This window comes from Ursus maritimus, unplaced genomic scaffold (assembly GCF_017311325.1).
Source record: "Ursus maritimus isolate PB19 unplaced genomic scaffold, ASM1731132v1 scaffold_22, whole genome shotgun sequence".
In the NCBI taxonomy this organism is placed as follows: Eukaryota; Metazoa; Chordata; class Mammalia; order Carnivora; family Ursidae; genus Ursus; species Ursus maritimus.
Genome location: NW_024424675.1, coordinates 34,062,756 through 34,080,279, shown reverse-complemented (window position 1 = coordinate 34,080,279; position 17,524 = coordinate 34,062,756). Strand labels below are relative to the sequence as shown.

Below are 17,524 nucleotides of genomic sequence, written 5' to 3'. Positions count from 1 at the left end.
CTTCAAAACAGCCACTGCCATGAAAGACAGACAAAGGCTGAGGAACTAAGAGTCTAAACAGTGTGACAGCTGGATCTGATGAATGATTCTGAATTGGATCCTGGATCAGAAAAAAAAAAAAGTTATAGAGGCTATTGAGACAATGGGTGCACTTTGAGTATGGTCTGCATATTAGATAACATTTCAGTGTTCAATTTCTTGGATTTGATCATTGTGTGGTAGTTACATAAAAGAATGCCCTTGTTCTTAGGAGATGCACACTGAAGTTTTTGGGGTGACAGTGCATGTCTGCAGTTTACTCTCAAATGGTGAGGAAGATGAGAAGACAGAGAGAAATTGAGAGTTGCATATATGGCAAAATATTAACAATTGGTGAATCTAAATAAATGGTTTCCAGGTGTTCATGCAGAATGAATCGTGTCTAGCAACCTTTCTGTGAGCTTGAAATTTTTCAAAATGAAAAGGTTAAAAGGCTCAGAAAATGATTCACCACATGTTTAAATGAAAAGATCAAAATAACATATTGAAATTTCAGGGTCCTGTTTTAACAAAACTATCACCTAACATGGTCATCTCCGGGAGGGTAGATTATGAGGGCTGTCCTTGATCAGATCTTCCTTTGATTTTTGTGTATCTGCTCTTTCAAATGTGTGTTTTAAATTTTAGTGGTACTTTGAAATCCGGTTTTTGAGTGGAGATGATGTTTGCATTCCTGGGAGAAAGCTGACTGGTGGTGGGCATCCATCTTTTACTATATTGCTGGGCTTTATTCTCTAGTACTTCAGTTAAAACTTTGTTTTCATGCGTACAATTGATATCTACCTTTCCTTCCCAAGGTCGCTTTGAGTCTAAAGGGACCCTGGTCCTAGGATCCCGTGGAACCGGGTTCAGATTCCTAATCCAGGGGTCATGGAGGAACCAGCGCTCCAAACAAAAGTAAAGATGATTTTGGACAAATAACCCAACTCTCCAGATAAGGCAGGGACTCTTTTGACATTCCCTAAGGACTCAAAAGAGGGACTCTTTTGACATTCCCTAAGACGGGAGCGCGGAGACTTATGGGAAACGGAGTCCCGAATTTGATGGCTCACCGGCAGGAGAGCCCCGGGAACCTGTCCCTCGCAGCTGCTCCTCCTGCGCATGTGCAGTTCTTCCTCATTGTTCGCCCGCTCCCTGTCTCCAGCTTCGCAGCGCAGGTAATCGGGGAGCCTCCGGGTCGGCGCGCTGCTCGGTGACCGAGTCCTGCACGAAGGATGTGCACTACAGGTGAGGACCTAGTTTGGAGGGTTGCTTTGCCCGGCGAGGGATAGGTTTGTGCCCACACATGGTGGAAGCAAAAACTTGAACGAACCCCACGCGGGCTGAGGACCCTTAAGAAAGAGACAGAGCGGCTTGGCTGCAGACCCACAGGTTCCACGAAAAGGATAAGGGCACGGGTTTCTTGGTCAGAATAAAGTGCGCTGAGGAGAGGCATCTGAATGTGAAAGAACTGTTTCCAGGAGCTTCTTGAATTTGCATATGCCCTGGTCACCCATTCATTAGCGAGTCAAATCCACGACCACAGCGGGGATGAGAGTGAATGCTTCTAACATTTATCATATGTCTGCAGGCTAAGGGCAGGTGGTGGGTATGCATTGTAGCAGACTGATGCAAGAGCCTAAGTTTGAACTCCGACGAGTTTAAATTCTAGCTCAGCCACTGAATCTCCACGGGCAAAATGATGAGCCTCTAAGACTCAGTTTCCCCATCTGTAAAATCAACTTATTCCTAAAACCTGTCTCCAGGTTGTTCTGAGGATTGCATAAGATAACACCTATAAAGCACTCAGCACAGGTCCTGGCATTCACGAAGTACCTGGGAAATGTTAATTGCCTTTATCACTGTTTTTTTTTTTTTTCGTTAAGAATATTATTTATTTCCAAAGCCCCCCCCCCCTGTAAAATTGGTATTAATCCCATTTTAACCAAGAAGAAAACCAAGAGTCTGGAGGCGGGGTCTCATGGACGGTAGTAATTGAAGGAGCCGGCATACAAACCACGAACAGTTTTATTTCTAAATCCCATGTTGGGTTTGTCCAGCAGCGCATCTTTCCCAGCACTTAGCAAAGTGGCAAGTCCCGCAGAGGCACGAGGAAGAACCCAGAGTGTACCAAGCTGGGCTTCCCTAGAGTTCATGGGGACTTCTTGACATCTGTTCAGAGCCCTCGGGTCACTGCGTAACGGAGGCTCCTCTACTCTTTCTTCATTGTCCATCTCCCCTGTGACCTCAGCGGCTTACAGACTCCCAAACCAGATTTTTCTGACAATTGTTCTCAAATAAGCTTGTTAAAACTCAGGAGCTGGCGAGGCCCCAGCCCCAGAGTCTCCGGTTCAGTAGGTTTGAAAGGGGCCCCCAGATCTGCATCGCTATCAGCTCCTGACTGAGGCTGCTACTGCTGGTCTGGGAACCCCACTGAGAACTCCTGTTGTAGGGGGTGGTGAAGTCCCAGGGACAGCTGGGACCTGAGCTGGAGATTTCAAGTTATTTGAATTTACCCCTCCAGCCAAGTTCACATTTCCTTGGATTCCCACAGCTCTTGTAAGGAAAGAGGGTGGGGCCACCACGAGCAGGACTCCCACCTGGGAGATCCCCACCCACCCAGATACAGCCCAGCTCAGCTGGGGACACAGACCCCAGAAACAAGCAGGTTCTGTCTTTGCTTGCTTGGAAACAATTTCTGATCGTTCTGCCCTGAGTCAAATCACCGCACCAGAGGTTGTCAAGCACTGTCCGTCAGCCAAGCTGTGGGCCAACTTGCAAAAGAGAGAGGTGAGCCGAGCTGAGGGTGATGGGCAAGAGGCAGGCTTCCTGGGATGAGGAAATCCTGTGGACAGTGGATGAGGATGTGGTCTGGGAGGACGGCCACGGAGACACTATCTCCACTCTCCCCAAACTACCCCCCATGATTTTTATTCTCCCTGCAGCCCCTCTCCTGGGATTCTGCACAGCCCGCAAACCACAGCCACCCCTCATCTGGAATTTAGGGACATGCTACCCGCCCACCCCCATTCTTGCCTTTGTAGCGGTACAGCAAGGGTCTTCAGGGGTTATGTCACCTGTCTCATTTTAAAAGTGAAGAGTATTGGGTCTGAGGGAGTCATTAGCATAGGGGTAAGTACAAGATTTCTGGAGCCAGACTGCCAGGGTTCAAAGCCCGGCTCTACCACGTTACTTTCACTTCCTCTGTCAATTTCCTCATCTGTAGACTGGGAGTGATAATACTACCTACACCTTGCTTTATTTTAAGGAATAAATGAGATAATATATATAAAGTACTTAGAGCAGTGCCCGTTACATAGTAAGCACCATCCAAGTGTTGTCAGTATCTTCAATATTAACATAATCTCAGTTTACATTATTTGTTAGTCCCAGAACCTAAAGGACCCCCTGACTCTCAAGCCCCTCTTCTGTCCACTGTGGCTCAGTTAAGTCGAAACAAGTTTCTTAATTAAAAAAAAAAAAAAAAAAAATCCCTTAGAGACACTGAAACCAAAGAAGAATAGATCCCTTTAAAAAAAAAAATAGACTTCCTTAAAGCACATGTATGCCTGTTAGAGGTTCGTATTAATTTTTTAAATATAAGTAGGAGGGGCACCTGGCTGGCTCAGTTGGTAGAGCGGGCATTGCTTGATCTCAGGGTTGCAGGTTCCAGCCCCACGTTGGGTGTAGAGACTACTTAAAATTTTTTTTTAATTAAAAAAAAAATATATATATATATATATATGTAAGAAAGTAAGTGAGCAGATCTCTGTCAGATTTTTGTTGTTTGTCACATCATTTTTTACACTTTTTTCTGATGAAAATACTCAAAACTTAGTAAAGTAAAGAAAATAACATAATGACTCCCGTAATACTTGTCACAGCTTCCACCGTTGTCAACCTATGACCATTCTGTTTCATCTGTACCCACCCCTAACACACACACATACACATTTCCCTTCTACCTTTCATGACTAGATTATTTTAAAGTAAATCCCCTGGCTGGCTCAGTCGGAAGAGCGTGGGACTCTTGATCTCGGGGTCATGAGTTCGAGCCCCACACTGGGTGTAGAAATTACACAAACAAACAAACTTAAACAAATAATAAACAAATCCCAGACATCAGAAACTTCAAATGTAACATGTTTAATAATGGCCAAAGGCATGGCATGGTACCCTTGCTGTGCTAAGATTTGTTTAACCAGCTCTTTCTCAGTTGGACTTTGGCTTGTTTCGTATCTGTCTGCTATTAAATCAAAGAAAGCTGTAAATTGTAAGAAACCAAAAACATAGGAATATTTACTCTCCCCAATGAAAAGCATGCTTCTCTTAAGTCCCCACAGTTACATCAGGGATAGGAGAGTCCCCTTGGCCCCTTTGAAGGGCCAGAGACATTCTCCCACCCTGTGGCTGGCTGTCAGCTACTATGTGCGGACTGCCAGGCAAAGCTTCCGGGGGGACCATCAGGACAGACCCTATTTCTCATGATTGCTCTGCTCCTTCCCCTTCCTCCAGCTCTGGCCTCACAGTTCTGGAAACTTACCCCGGAGCAGGAGATGAACATATCCTGGGTGAGTCATTGACTTATTACTCAACTTTTTCAATGAAATCCAAGAGTGACTTCACATTTTTTAATGACCATGCTTTCATATGAATTGTTTATCTTCATTTTTTGGACTTTTTTCCTGTGATATTATCTGACTTTCCTTTTTTCCTCTTCTGGTGGTTTTGAAGGTCTACGTTTGATTTGTGTTTTACTGATTACCCTCGATGTGTGCAACACGTATGGAAACGTATTTTTCTTTTGACATCAGGGATTGTTTTCACCCACAGTTCCATCTAAATAAGATACACTCCTTTGTCTCCGTTGCTGTGGAAACGTTTTAAATGCCTTTCTTTTCCCGCTTTGTCTTTACGTGATAAATATTCTTTTTTGAATTCTTTGTTCAACTGCATCACACCTTCTAGCTACTTGAACAAAAATTATTTCAATTCTAATACACATTTTCTGGTTATTTTGCCGTCCCGAGTTTGAAGATAAAACATTTTATATTGTTATCTACAGCTCAGGGTTGCTTATCATGTTCTAGTCACTGTTAAATTCCTTGCCTGGCTTCACTCTTTTAATTACGACAGCATTATGAGGTAGGGAGTTTTATTATGCCCTTCTTACTGAAAGTATAAATAACAGGTTTAAGTGCTTGTAGCTGGAATGGTTCTAAGGATACATCATTAGAAATTTGGCCAGATAGGGGGCGACTGGCTGGTTCAGTCGGTAGAGCGTGCGACTCTTGATCTCGGGGTTGTGAGTTCAAGTCCCACACTGGGTGTAGAGGTTACTAAAAAAAAAAAAGAAAAGAAATTTGGCCAGATAGGTCAAATTTGTCCCGGAGTCCAAGTCCACTACAAGCTTTCCACCCATTTTGGGGAGTAAGATACCATCTGCTTCTGGTCCAGGCTGTCCAGGAACTTGGAATGGGATGTCTCCTGGGCATGGCGTTGCCAGATAAGACACAGGGCACAGAAAGTATACCTTGCATGGGACATACTTATACTAAAAACCTATTTGTTGTTTCCCTGGGTGCCCTGTGTTTTTATTTCCTAAAGCTGGGAACCATACTTAGGTAGAAAGAGGGTTTCAGGTGCCCTCAGCTGCGTGTGAGCTCTGGCATTCCTAACCCATCCAGAGGACCAGTCATTCTCTGTCTTTTCAGGGACTGATTTCACTACCTCGTTCCAGATGGCCTGTTGCCGGACTGGCACAGCCTGCCTCGGTTGCCCCGTCAATCGCTGTAGCAGCTCCTCTTCCCAAGTTTCGAGAATTCTCAGGCTTCACACCCACAATATGTCGCTTTGTCCAAAAATGTAAAAATGTTGCCTACATACAGTTTATAAATGTTTTTCAGCGTTCCCTGAAGTTGAGTTACCCTGTGCCTCTTCCCTCGCAAGGTCTGTAAGTCCCCCTCCCTTCTCTGGCTTCACCAGGAACCGGTTCTTCTTGCTCTTCTGTCTGCTCTCCACACTCTCCTTCTGCCGTGTTCCTTCTTCACTGCTGACTTCTGATGGAGGCCTCTGGAGAATCTCAGGCCTTCTGAGTCTGAGTACCTGGAAGCCCCTTTATCCCACCCTGTCACCGGAATAATTGGCTACACCCCCAGGGTCTGCACTCCTTTTCCTTCAGGGCAGGAGGCGAAAACAGGATCTCCTTTATCTCCCAGCATCTGCAGAGACTGGAGAAGTCGTGTGGCAGTTTGCTTCTCACTCCTGTTTTATTCTTTCTTCTTGCCAAGTTTTTCTTTCTCCCGGAGTCTGAGCTGTCTCGCCAGGCTGCGTCTGCCCGCGGAAGATGCTGCTGCCCACGGAGCCTCGAGTGCCCCTGGACACTTCCAGTGGTTTCCCGAGATTATGTCCCTCCCTGCCTCCTCTCTGTTCTTGCCACCCAGAGCTCCTGGGAGGCTGTCAGTGGCTCTCCGCGGCGGAGGGCTGGCTGTCCTCCCTTTACTTTTCTGTCGCCTTTTCCATTTTCCTGTGCTTTCGTTCTGTGCGTTAAGAGATTTGCTCATTTTTGTCACCCAAGTCATGGGGATTTCAAAGCCTCCCTTGGAGGGTTTTAGGTTTTTTTGTTTTCCTAAGTCACCCACAGAGTATGTCCTATCTGGGTCCTTCCTCTTTTCGCAGAGCCAACTTTTCTCATTTTATGGAAATAACACTCTGACACCAATCTGGGGACACCAAGTTGAAGTCTTAAAAGTATTGTCTTCAATATGTAAATTAACTTTGTTTTCATAGGCTTCAATCGATTCATCTTGGTACTTTATTTTTTAGGCTGTTGGTTTTTATTTACATAAAATAATAATTTGTTAAGCAGTTTTTCCTGATGCTTATTTTTCCGATTGATTGTTTTTCCTCCAGCAGAGTCTGGGCCCTTTTTAGTTTTCTGTTGTAAATGGAAAGACAAAAACCTCGTAAGATCAATCTAGGCGGCAGCTGCAGCACGGACGTCTGTTTCCTTGGCAAGCTCTTCCCTTGAGTGGAAGGACAGACTTGGGGCCTTTTCCGTGGATTGGTGGGAGATGTGTACAGACAGGCCTCTCTGTAGGCTGTACAGAGGGGGGCAGAGCTCCCGGAGACCCTCCTTTCCCCCTGCCAAAGCCGGCAAAGCCTTACCTGATGGCAGAGTGCATTGGTCTGTTTCCCTAGCGTTGCTCTAAAAGCAAAGCTGGGACTGGTCAGTGTACTGAGCATAGTACTTTCTTTCTCTCTCGGGTTGCAAAGTCCTGGAGGCGATTGCCCTGCTTTTTATAGAGAAGGTTCTCCTGAGTGTTGACCCTTCGCCAACCCCTCTGGGGGTAAGAACGAGCCAGGAGCATGGCAGTCCTCATATGCCCACTCACTCTCCTGGGTCTTCAGCCCAGATCCCATTTCATCTTCCCGCCGCCTGGCTCTGAACAGAACTTTCTCTTGCACCTTCTGGGTTTTTATTAGGGGATGAGCACACAGCCTCCACTCTCTGCCTCCTAGTCCATCTCTTACAGAAACCAGTCAGAATTTGTCCCCTGCGGACAGCCCCCTTCCCTGCACTCCTCTGCCCTGATCACATAGTGGTGTTTTCATGTCTCCCCTGCTCTAGTTTTGGAGGCTGAAGAGATAAATGTGTGTGCCCAGCCCATCATGTTGAGGTAGGAACATCTCTTATTCTTGAAATTGTCACCACCGGTGGCTCGGGAGGAGCACTTTATTCCTTCAGCGGCTGCCTCGAGAGCGTTGTCGTGGACCTGCTCTGCTCTCCTTGTGCAGGTGCAAGAGCTGACTCCTGCTTCTTTGGTCGCCAGGCCTCCTCTCCCTCCTCCTCCCCGCCAGGCTCCAAGTCTTCCTTCTCCCTTCCTTCTCCCTCTTTGTAGGCAAGTTCCCTACTTGGACGGCTTCCGCTACCACCAAGAGGCTCCTGATTTCCAAAAGTCATCTTAACCCTGACCTCTCTCCTGAGCCCCAACACCTTACATCCAGCCATCACCTGGAACTCTCCACCTGTGTGCGTCACAGATGCCTTACGTATAACACGTCCAAGATCTCTCTCTCTCTCTCCTGCCCGACCCATTCTTCCTCCTGGCTTGTCGGTCTCAGTATACGGCCCCAGCCTTGACCCAGCTGCTCTTGCAGATGAGCCCGGAGTAGTGTTCCATTGTTCCTATTGCCCTAAACACATTGAGAATCAGCTCCACTTCTAAATGCCCCTGTTACTACATTAAAATCTTCTCTGATTATGGTTATTACCTTCCTCTCTGAGTTCCCTTCCCTTCCCTTTACAAACCCTTCCCCGGCTTTCTCAACCTCAACACAATCAGTATCTGGGGCTAGATAATCCTTTGTTGTAGAGGCTGTCCTGGGCATCGTAGGATGTCCAACAGCATCTCTGGACTCCAGCCGCTAGATACCAGAAGCACCCTTCCTCAGTTGGGACAACCACAAATGTCTCCTGACATGACCAAATTCCCCTCCCCGGCAGGCAAGACCATGTTGATTGAGAACCACTGCTTTAAAACACTTCCCCACTCTGCTACTAGGGCATAGCTTTCAAAATAGAAATCTGATCATGTTACTTACCTCTACGTCCCCATTTCCATGGAAGTCATCTCCAAAGCCCCGTGTCCACCCCAGAGAACTGCACAAGACAATGAAGTAGTGTATGGTATGTGAGGAAAGTACTAGAATGCCCTTTCATGTTTCTTCTGTATCTAGAAAAAATTAAGAAAGGAAACGTTACTTTCGGTGGCTAGCTGGAGAGTCCTAGACGTAAATCATTTACATGTCAATGCACAGAGATGCTTAGGAACTCCTGGTGGTGGGGTGCCTCAGTATTAGCCCCTGGTCTCCAGGAGAAAATCCAAACCTTCTCCGTGTCTGACCACTAAATCCCTCTGCTGCTCTGAGTCTCCTTGAAGCCCCCAAGCTTATTCCGTCACCCTGCACTCCTTGCGACTCCCTTAACTAAATGTGTGTTATTTATTATCGTGTAATTTATTATTGGACATGTATGTGTTTTGTAGAAAGTCTCCTTGTTGGTCCATAAACACCTTGAAAACAGGATCAGTGTCTCTTCGCCTTAGCATCCTTACAACTAGAATACATCTCGATACATAGAGGGGCTCAAATTTTCGTTATTTTATGAATTAATAAATAAATATAGAGGCAGAGTATTTCTATTATGGTTTCTTTTTCTCCCACAGAGTACAACATAAAGGAAGGTATATCGTTGTCGTCCTTTGTAACATGTTCTGGTAAACTCTTAACAATGAACACAGTAGGGGCGCTTGGGTGGCTCAGTCGGTGAAGCGTCTGACTCTTGATTTTGGCTCAGGTCATGATCTCAGGGTCGTGAGATCAAGCCCCACATCAGGCTCACACCGGGCATGGAGCCTGCTTAAGATTCGCTCTCTCCCTCTGTCCTTCCTCCCTCCCTTTAGCCCTCTCCCCTCTACCCCCCCCCAATTTTTTAAAACAATGAACACAGTGGAAATTCATTTCCATATGGATTTCCCATGCCATCCGGTCTTGCACGCTTCCCAGTGAGCGGGATTTGACTGTTACAGGGCCCGGTGTTGTTCGAGGACATATCTGTGGACTTCACCCAGAAGGAGTGGCAGCTGCTGGACCCTGCCCAGAGGCTCCTGTACAAGGAGGTGATGCTGGAGAACTACAGGCAGCTGGTGTCACTGGGTAAGCGTGCTTCCCATGCAGCTACCAACGGCATGCATTTCCTGTCTTAGCCACCAAATCGCTGTAGGGTGTAATGACTTTCAGGCTTGAGATTTGGGATTCAGAGACCCTTTCAGGGAACTTGAAAGTCTGTTATATTCTCACCTCTCTGGTGAAAAGGTCTTTGATGAGGGCCCCATCATTGTACAGCTTCTAAAGCTTCTCCCTTCTGATTCTTCAAAGGGCCTGATCCTTAAGCAGATTTGCCAAGTCCCATGTCATTTCCCATTACAGGGCACTGTGTCACCAAACCTGAGCTGGTACTCAAGCTGGAGCAAGGAGAGAAGCCATGGGCACCAAAGAGGGAGCTCCCAAGTCAGAGTTGCCCAGGTGAGTTCACAAGAGTAGAGAGAAGGCAACTGGTGGAAGCTGGATGCCAAGTGGCCAGGTCAGAGCATTTCTGAAAGTGTTTTAGAGGCTTTTAGAAGTGACTAAAGACGGTTGATCACCATACCTTAGATATCAAACCTCCAAACAGCACTCATATGTAAGTGCTCTTCATGTTCTGTTTGACTTTTATGCATAGAGAGATTGACTTGGATTTCATAGAACCCAATTGCTCCTTTCCTTGTCCTAGACCTTTATTTCTCTGTTTTTCTCTGTTCGGTAATGGCCATTGTTCACCTTCCCTCCTCTGCCAAACACACTGTCAATAAGCAGTTATTGGTGCGTTCCTATATTCAACAAATATTTATTAGACACCTATGCACCTGTTACATTCTAAGCAGAGGGGATGCAAAGTCTCTGCTTCTAGATCTACTGAGATCTAATTAGCAAATTGGCAGATTTAGCAAAAAATCGGCAATTAGCAAAAAAAAAAAAAAAAGTAATATGTCCAGTAGTAATCAGCAGTATGAAAAATTAAAGTCAGATGAAGGATATAGGGACCGATAAGGAGTGCTGGTTTTGGAAAGGAACAGTTCAGGATAGAGTTTTGAATGGAGGGATGGAGTGAGCCACAGGTTATCTGAGAGATTTCAAGATCGAGGGTGCAGCAGGTATGAAGCCTCTGAGATGGGAGTGTGCTTGGTGTAATCAGGGACCAGAGAGGAGTCCGTGGGACCAGAGCAGGTTCAAAAGAAAGTAGCAGCTGATGACAGAGGGTTAGCTGGAGCAGAGCTTTAGGGGCCTGGTAAGACTGACTTCTACCCTGAGTGACACGCTAGGTGAGAGGGGAGGTCAAGGGCTGCACCCATGTGCACTAGGTTTGGAGGTCAGGAAGCCACAAGACTCTAGCAAGCGAGACTGAACAGAAGCACCCAGTACAGTGGGGAAGGAACCAGAAGACAGTGGTCTTCTGCAGCCCCGTGAACAAAGCATTTTGAGAAGGAAGGAGTGAATTCCAGTATGCAGATGGACGTGTGAACTCAGCATTGCCTCTTCTTTTCCTGCAGATTATTAGAAGGCCACAGGGGAAATAAAAACGAAATGTCAACTCCATTTTCAGTGGAAGTGGGAGGCAGCTGAAATCCCAAACTTAAAATAAAAGTGGAATGGGGCGCCTGAGTGGCTCAGTCGGTCAAGCGTCTGACTGTTGATCTCAGCTCTGGTCTTGATCTCAGAGTCGTGAGTTCAGGCCCCACGTGGAGCCTACTTTAAAAATTAATTAATTAATTAGTTAATTAATTAAAATGTGGATTACAACCAAAGCAATGAAAATCAGGCTTGGTTATGGAAGTAGAAGTAGAAAGAAAACATCACACAAATGAGCCGTGGAAAGAAGTGTCAGAACACATTGTGCAGATAGTATGTACTTGCAAACTTTGCCACAAATGGAACTTGAAGTGATGAGATTGTTGTCTTAAAAAAAGCACTGAGACAGTAGCATTGCCCTGAAGGATATGTGGGTTCTGAGTAGAGCTAAGTACAGAATATGTACTAACCAAGTGAAAAACATGAGAGTGGATATGTGGCTGGAAATGTCCAATTTATAGAATTAAATACCCTGATCTAATATGATCGACAATACTTTAGACTTGTGGACTGATTGCTTGAACATGGGTTGTGAACTTAGATATAAGAACCTAGTGTAAACTCTAGGTATAAAAATCCAATATCAAATTTTTCCTTGCTGGGAGCGCCTGGGTGGCACAGCGGTTAAGCGTCTGCCTTCGGCTCAGGGCGTGATCCCAGCGTTATGGGATCGAGCCTCACATCAGGCTCCTCCACCTGGGAGCCTGCTTCTTCCTCTCCCACTCCCCCTGCTTGTGTTCCCTCTCTCGCTGGCTGTCTCTATCTCTGTCAAATAAATAAATAAAATCTTTAAAAATTTTTTTCCTTGCTGGCATATTGGCTTCTATTAGTTTTACCGGCTACAGAAAAATCACATATTTTTAAGCATACAATTGATGTTCTTGCGTAAAATGAGAACAGCAGAGGATAGTAATAATCACCCATAGCTAAAAAGTTTTTAAGACAAAGATTAATAAAGGTCCTTGGACCAAATTGAATAGCTAGCTACTTGAGTTTTCGCAGAAAAAAAGACGTCAGAGAGGAAGAAAGCATGATATAAAGGTGAAATTAAACATTCGTATTGTGACAGGACACAGTCAGTTGGCAAAATAAATCAGGAGACTGAAAGAGGAAGGAGTGGAGGGTGTCAATCAGGACCGATAACTGTTGATCAATCCTGATGGGGTCAAATGACAGCATCAACAACCAGAATACAGAGGGCAATCGGATTCTTTGGCAAGTAGGGTAGGGAGGGCTCATTCTCTCCTCTATGTTTTAACACTCTCTTTGGACATCGTTTTACCATATCACAGCTCTAGGAAGAGATGGGGATGAGCTATAGGACTGGACCCTGAGACCCAAGGAAATTAGTAATTTCATAAGTTTAACTGGGAGTTGATGTACAGAATGGGAAAGAGGAGGAAGAGTTTGGGAACATGGAAAGTGGAGTAAGGGTTCCACTGCAGGTGGTAAAGTATGGGGGAGAGGAGGATATGGTTCTAGTCTGATCTGCGTCAACCTGATCTTGGCTCTGATACTTCCCTTATTACCTTCCAGTCTTCCTTGTCTTTCTCCTGAGTGTCCCTTGTCTTTGCCCATCCTTTGAAAATGCTCCATCCTTGGATCAGTTGTTTTCCTGATCTCCTTCTTACTCAGCCCACCATTCCTTATGCCTTTTTTCAAACCCTCTATCCATCTTGACATCATATTTGTAACAAACCAAAGCCACTTGTGTTAATTTTCAGCTTCCTCCTCCTTTTTTTTTTCTACTACAATATGTGTTTTTGTCTTTGTTTTTATGTTACCAAACCAAAAGAGTAGAATAAATATTTGCCCAGCACTTCTTTCATCCCAGAACACTATGTCTAAGAACCTACGAATCAAGTCCATATAGGCCATTTGTGTAAAATGCCATTTCTTAAGAAATGTGTTAAGATTTGTAACATATGTCAATTTCTCATATTTCTAGAAATCCAGAAAGCCAAAAACATGAAAGAAAGAACCCAAGAAAAGGAAGATAAATATTCAAGGCAAGCTTTATTCTTCAACAACAGAATATTGACTAAGGAGAGAAGTAAGACCTTGGGAGAAACATTTAATATGGCCACAAACCCAGTGCCCTCAAGAAAAATATCCCATAAATGTGACTCCTTTGGAACAAGCTTGAAAAGTGTTTCAGAACTAATTATTAGTAATAGAAACCAGGTAAGAAAAAAGTCTAACGATATCAGTGGATGTGAATTCCTTGATACTGTGCATGAGAAAACTCATGTAGGGAACAAACCCTATGAAAATGATCACAGGAAGAAATCCCACAGACACAATGAGGACTTTATTCAACATGAGAAGAATTCAGTTTTGGAGAAAGCTCTTGAATATAATAATTGTGGAAAGAACTTTCACAAAAAGACTGCCTTTGTTACACATAAGAGAGCTCACAAAGGAGAGAACCCCTCTGAAGGTAATGAATACAGACAGGTCTTCACCCAAAAATTAAAGCTCAGTGCTCACCCAAGAACCCTTAAGGAAAGGAAACTGCATGAATCCAGTAAAAACAGGAAACCCTCATGCATGAAGTCAACATGTGTACATCAGAGAACCCACATAGGGGAGAAACGCTATGATTGTAATAAACTGGGGAAATCCTTTAGCGAGAAGTCAGACCTTACTCAACAGCAGAGAGAGTACAGAAGAGGAACACCTGATGAGTATAATGAAAGCGAGGACTCCTTGCAGAAGTCATACCACACTCAGAGTGGGAGAACTCAGGCAGGAGAGGAAATCCATGACTGTGATAAATGTGGGCAGTCCTTCCATGAAACGTCATACTTTGCTCAACGTCAGAGAACTCACACAACAGAAAAACCTGCTGAGTGTCATGATAGTGAGAGAGGCATAAAGAAGGAGTCACACCTCACTAGAAGTCAGAGAATTAATATTGGAGAGAAAAGCTTTCAAGGTGGTAAACATGAGAAATCCTCCTGTGAGAAGTTAAAACTCGCTCGACATCAGAGAATGCAGCCAGGGAAGAAAACTGCTGAGTATCACAGAAGTGGGAGGGCCCTCAATAAGAAGTCACACCTCACTCAAAATCAGAGAGCTCACAACGGAAAGAAAGCCTATGACTGTAATAAATGTGGGAAAAGCTTTCACAGGAAAACAGACCTTACTCAACATCAGAGCACACACATGGGGAAAAAGCCCTATGAGTGTAACGAATGTGGGAAGTCCTTCTTTGTGAAACCCAACCTCACCGAACATCAGAGAACTCACACAGGAGAAAAACCGTATGAATGTACTGAATGTGGGAAGTCCTTTTGCCAGAAGTCAGCCCTCACAGTGCATCAGAGAACTCACACAGGAGAGAAACCATATCAATGTAGTGAATGTGGGAAAACCTTCTGTGTGAAATCAAACCTTACTCAACATCAAAGGACCCACACAGGAGAAAAACCCTATAAGTGCAATGAATGCTGGAGATCTTTCTGTGTGAAATCCAACCTGGTTGTGCATCAGAGAACTCATACAGGAGAGAAACCCTACAAATGCCCTGAATGTGGGAAAACCTTCTATGAAAAATCAGCCCTCACAAAACATCAGAGAATTCACACAGGAGAAAAACCCTATGAATGTAATGAATGTAGAAAAACCTTCAGCCAGAGGTCAGCCCTCACCAAACATCAAAGAAAAACACACAAGAAGAAAACTCCCGTCAATGTTGCCCGCATGCAGAAATCTGCATCTACAAATCAGACTCGTTGAACATCAGCCAAATCACAGGGCAGGAAAGCTAAGATGTCAACGCATGTAGGAAAGTCTTCATCCCAACTGGTTATAGCTTATCGGAACTAGAGGATTAATATAGAAGTGAAACCTTATAAATGCTTTGAACATGTGAAAGCTTTCAACGAGCAGTCACAGGTATTGAGGGGAAATTTATCACTTTAAGGAATATGGATAAAAATGTTCTTGTGGAAATGTTGTTTAACTAGAAGTCATATTTCAGATGCGATACCAAACTTATTAGAGAAAGGATAACAAAATATTCTGTTAATAGATTGTGAAATGTGTACCTTTTGTAAAAGCAGGAATACTTTAAGTCGTTGATACAATAGCATCAGGTATATATGTGAAGACTTCCCGAGGTATATTGAACTATATATGGGCATATGGTACATGAGCGTGCCATTTAACATGAATCATGTATATGTCGGATTTGTGATCCAACCCACCACTGTCTCTGAATCGCAACAATGTGGTTTATATAGACTAAGTGAAAACTGGGCAGTCACACAACCTGTGACCCGACAGTCCCGCTTCTAGATACCTACCCTAAAGCAATAGTTCTCAACGGGGCATCCCAAAGGGTGTTTAGAAATACTGGGATGGTTTGGTTGTCCCTGTGACAGGGTGTTATCTGTGGTTACAGTGTGGGAGAGCCAAAGATACCAGATGTCCTGCAGTGTGTCGGTAAAAGGACAGGAAGAAAAGCCTCATCCACAATTTCCATCACAGAAAGACAGCGCCCTGGAGAAACTCTTGCATGTGTGCACCCACAGACATATACCAGAATGTTCGTGACAACATGGCGATGCTTCTTGTAGTAACAGTTTACGAAAATGGAAAGTAAGAAATGTCCATTAACAATAGACTGGGTTAATAAATGTTGGTTATGGTCGGACCATGGGGGTAAGGTTCAGCAATGAAAATGAATTAATAAGTTAAACACTTCCAGATTATTAAACATGCATGTTGAATGAAAAAAATATATAGATATCATGTAACTGCATTTCAAAAACAAAGTTCAAAAAGCAAAGAATTCAGCAGTACATTGTTTATATAGAGAGAGATGTAGGTATAGATAGAGAAATATACATGTGAGCAGTCAAAGTACAAAGGAAAGCAAGTGGGTGAGTAACAAAATCTAGGATAGCAGTTACGTCTGTGGAGGAAAGAGGGACTTACATTTACAGAGAGAAAGCTTCATGTTTCTCAAATGACTCATGAGTATACGCGTATCACTTTTAATATTTTATATCATATATATGCATACATACCTATTTCTGTTTATAGACTCATTTTCAAGAAACAGGCTTCAAGGTAATTGTATTCGAATGTTAGCAAAGGCGGTGTTTTGCATAAAGATCATAGTTAAGTTTTTTTCATTCGTATATTTTTCTGGATCCAGAATTTCAACAATGATGTTTTCAAGAGTCTACACCACTCATCTTTGTGCCTCGCCATCTTGATTTTCTTTATTATATTTTTCCTTTTACTCCCTAGTAAAATTAATCCTAACTTTTTAAAAATAATGTGAACATTGACCAAGATAGAAAAAGCAAAGCAAGTGAAAAAGAAACAAAATCAAAGTACATTAAATAGTAAATATAAATAAAAATGAAAAAATTCTAGAAGTTCTCACAAACACTAACAAGTTGAATTCACACATCAGAAACGGTGGTTTAATGGTTGGTTTAAAAACCATCTGTATGTGGTTTGCAATATATATATATATATAAACCAGTTGACAAAGGAAGTTTGAAATTTAAGGGAGTGGGGTGCATCTGGGTGGCTTAGTTGGTTAAGCGTCCAACTCTTGATTTTGGCTCAGGTCATGATCTCACGGTTGTGAGACTGAACCCCGTGTCGGGCTCCATACTGGGCATGGAGCCTGCTTAAGATTCTCTCTCCCTCTCCCTCTCTCTTAAAAAGAAAAAAAGAGGGGCGCCTGGGTGGCACAGCAGTTAAGCGTCTGCCTTCGGCTCAGGATCGAGCCCCACGTCAGGCTCTTCCGCTATGAGCCTGCTTCTTCCTCTCCCACTCCCCCTGCTTGTGTTCCCTCTCTCTCTGGCTGTCCTTCTCTCTGTCAAATAAATAAATAAAATCTTTAAAAAAAAAAAAAGAAAAATTTAAGAGACTGGGCAAAAGATGATACATGGATAGATAGATAGATTAGATAGATAATAGATATTGATAGATACTTATAAATGTAGATACATATCTTTTCTATTTCTTCTTTTTTACCTTCATCCGCTAAAGCGTAACTACCTACTGGTAAGTCCTGTGATTATATCATTTAATCCAAGCGTGCTCCCAAACATTAGGTTCTTCAGCCTCTCATCAAAAATGATCTCATAGGGAAATAGCCATTGATGTGAATATATGTTTAGGTTATGCTGCTTTTCTGTTTTAAACTAATGTTTTTAACCCTTCCCGATTTAAGGATCCACAGGAAGCTCTGGAAAGAGCAGAGAAGGGAACGGGCTTTCAAGCATGTGTGTCTTTCTGATTGAGGGTG

The 17,524-nt window shown here is 43.8% G+C and overlaps 2 protein-coding genes across 2 annotated transcripts; both read left to right on the top strand.

The window, feature by feature from the left end:
* Positions 1-565: 565 nt before the first annotated feature.
* Positions 566-11,176, top strand: LOC103669851 (zinc finger protein 37A). The gene is made up of 5 exons (XM_040638683.1): positions 566-583; positions 1,184-1,266; positions 9,599-9,735; positions 10,009-10,104; positions 11,169-11,176. Exons 1-5 carry the CDS (start codon positions 566-568, stop codon positions 11,174-11,176), a joined length of 342 nt encoding a protein of 113 aa, XP_040494617.1.
* Positions 11,177-13,797: 2,621 nt separating this feature from the next.
* LOC121104652 (zinc finger protein 501-like) lies at positions 13,798-15,238 on the top strand. Its single transcript, XM_040638682.1, has one exon. It carries the CDS (start codon positions 13,798-13,800, stop codon positions 14,986-14,988), a length of 1,191 nt encoding a protein of 396 aa, XP_040494616.1. The 3' UTR covers positions 14,989-15,238.
* Positions 15,239-17,524: the final 2,286 nt, after the last annotated feature.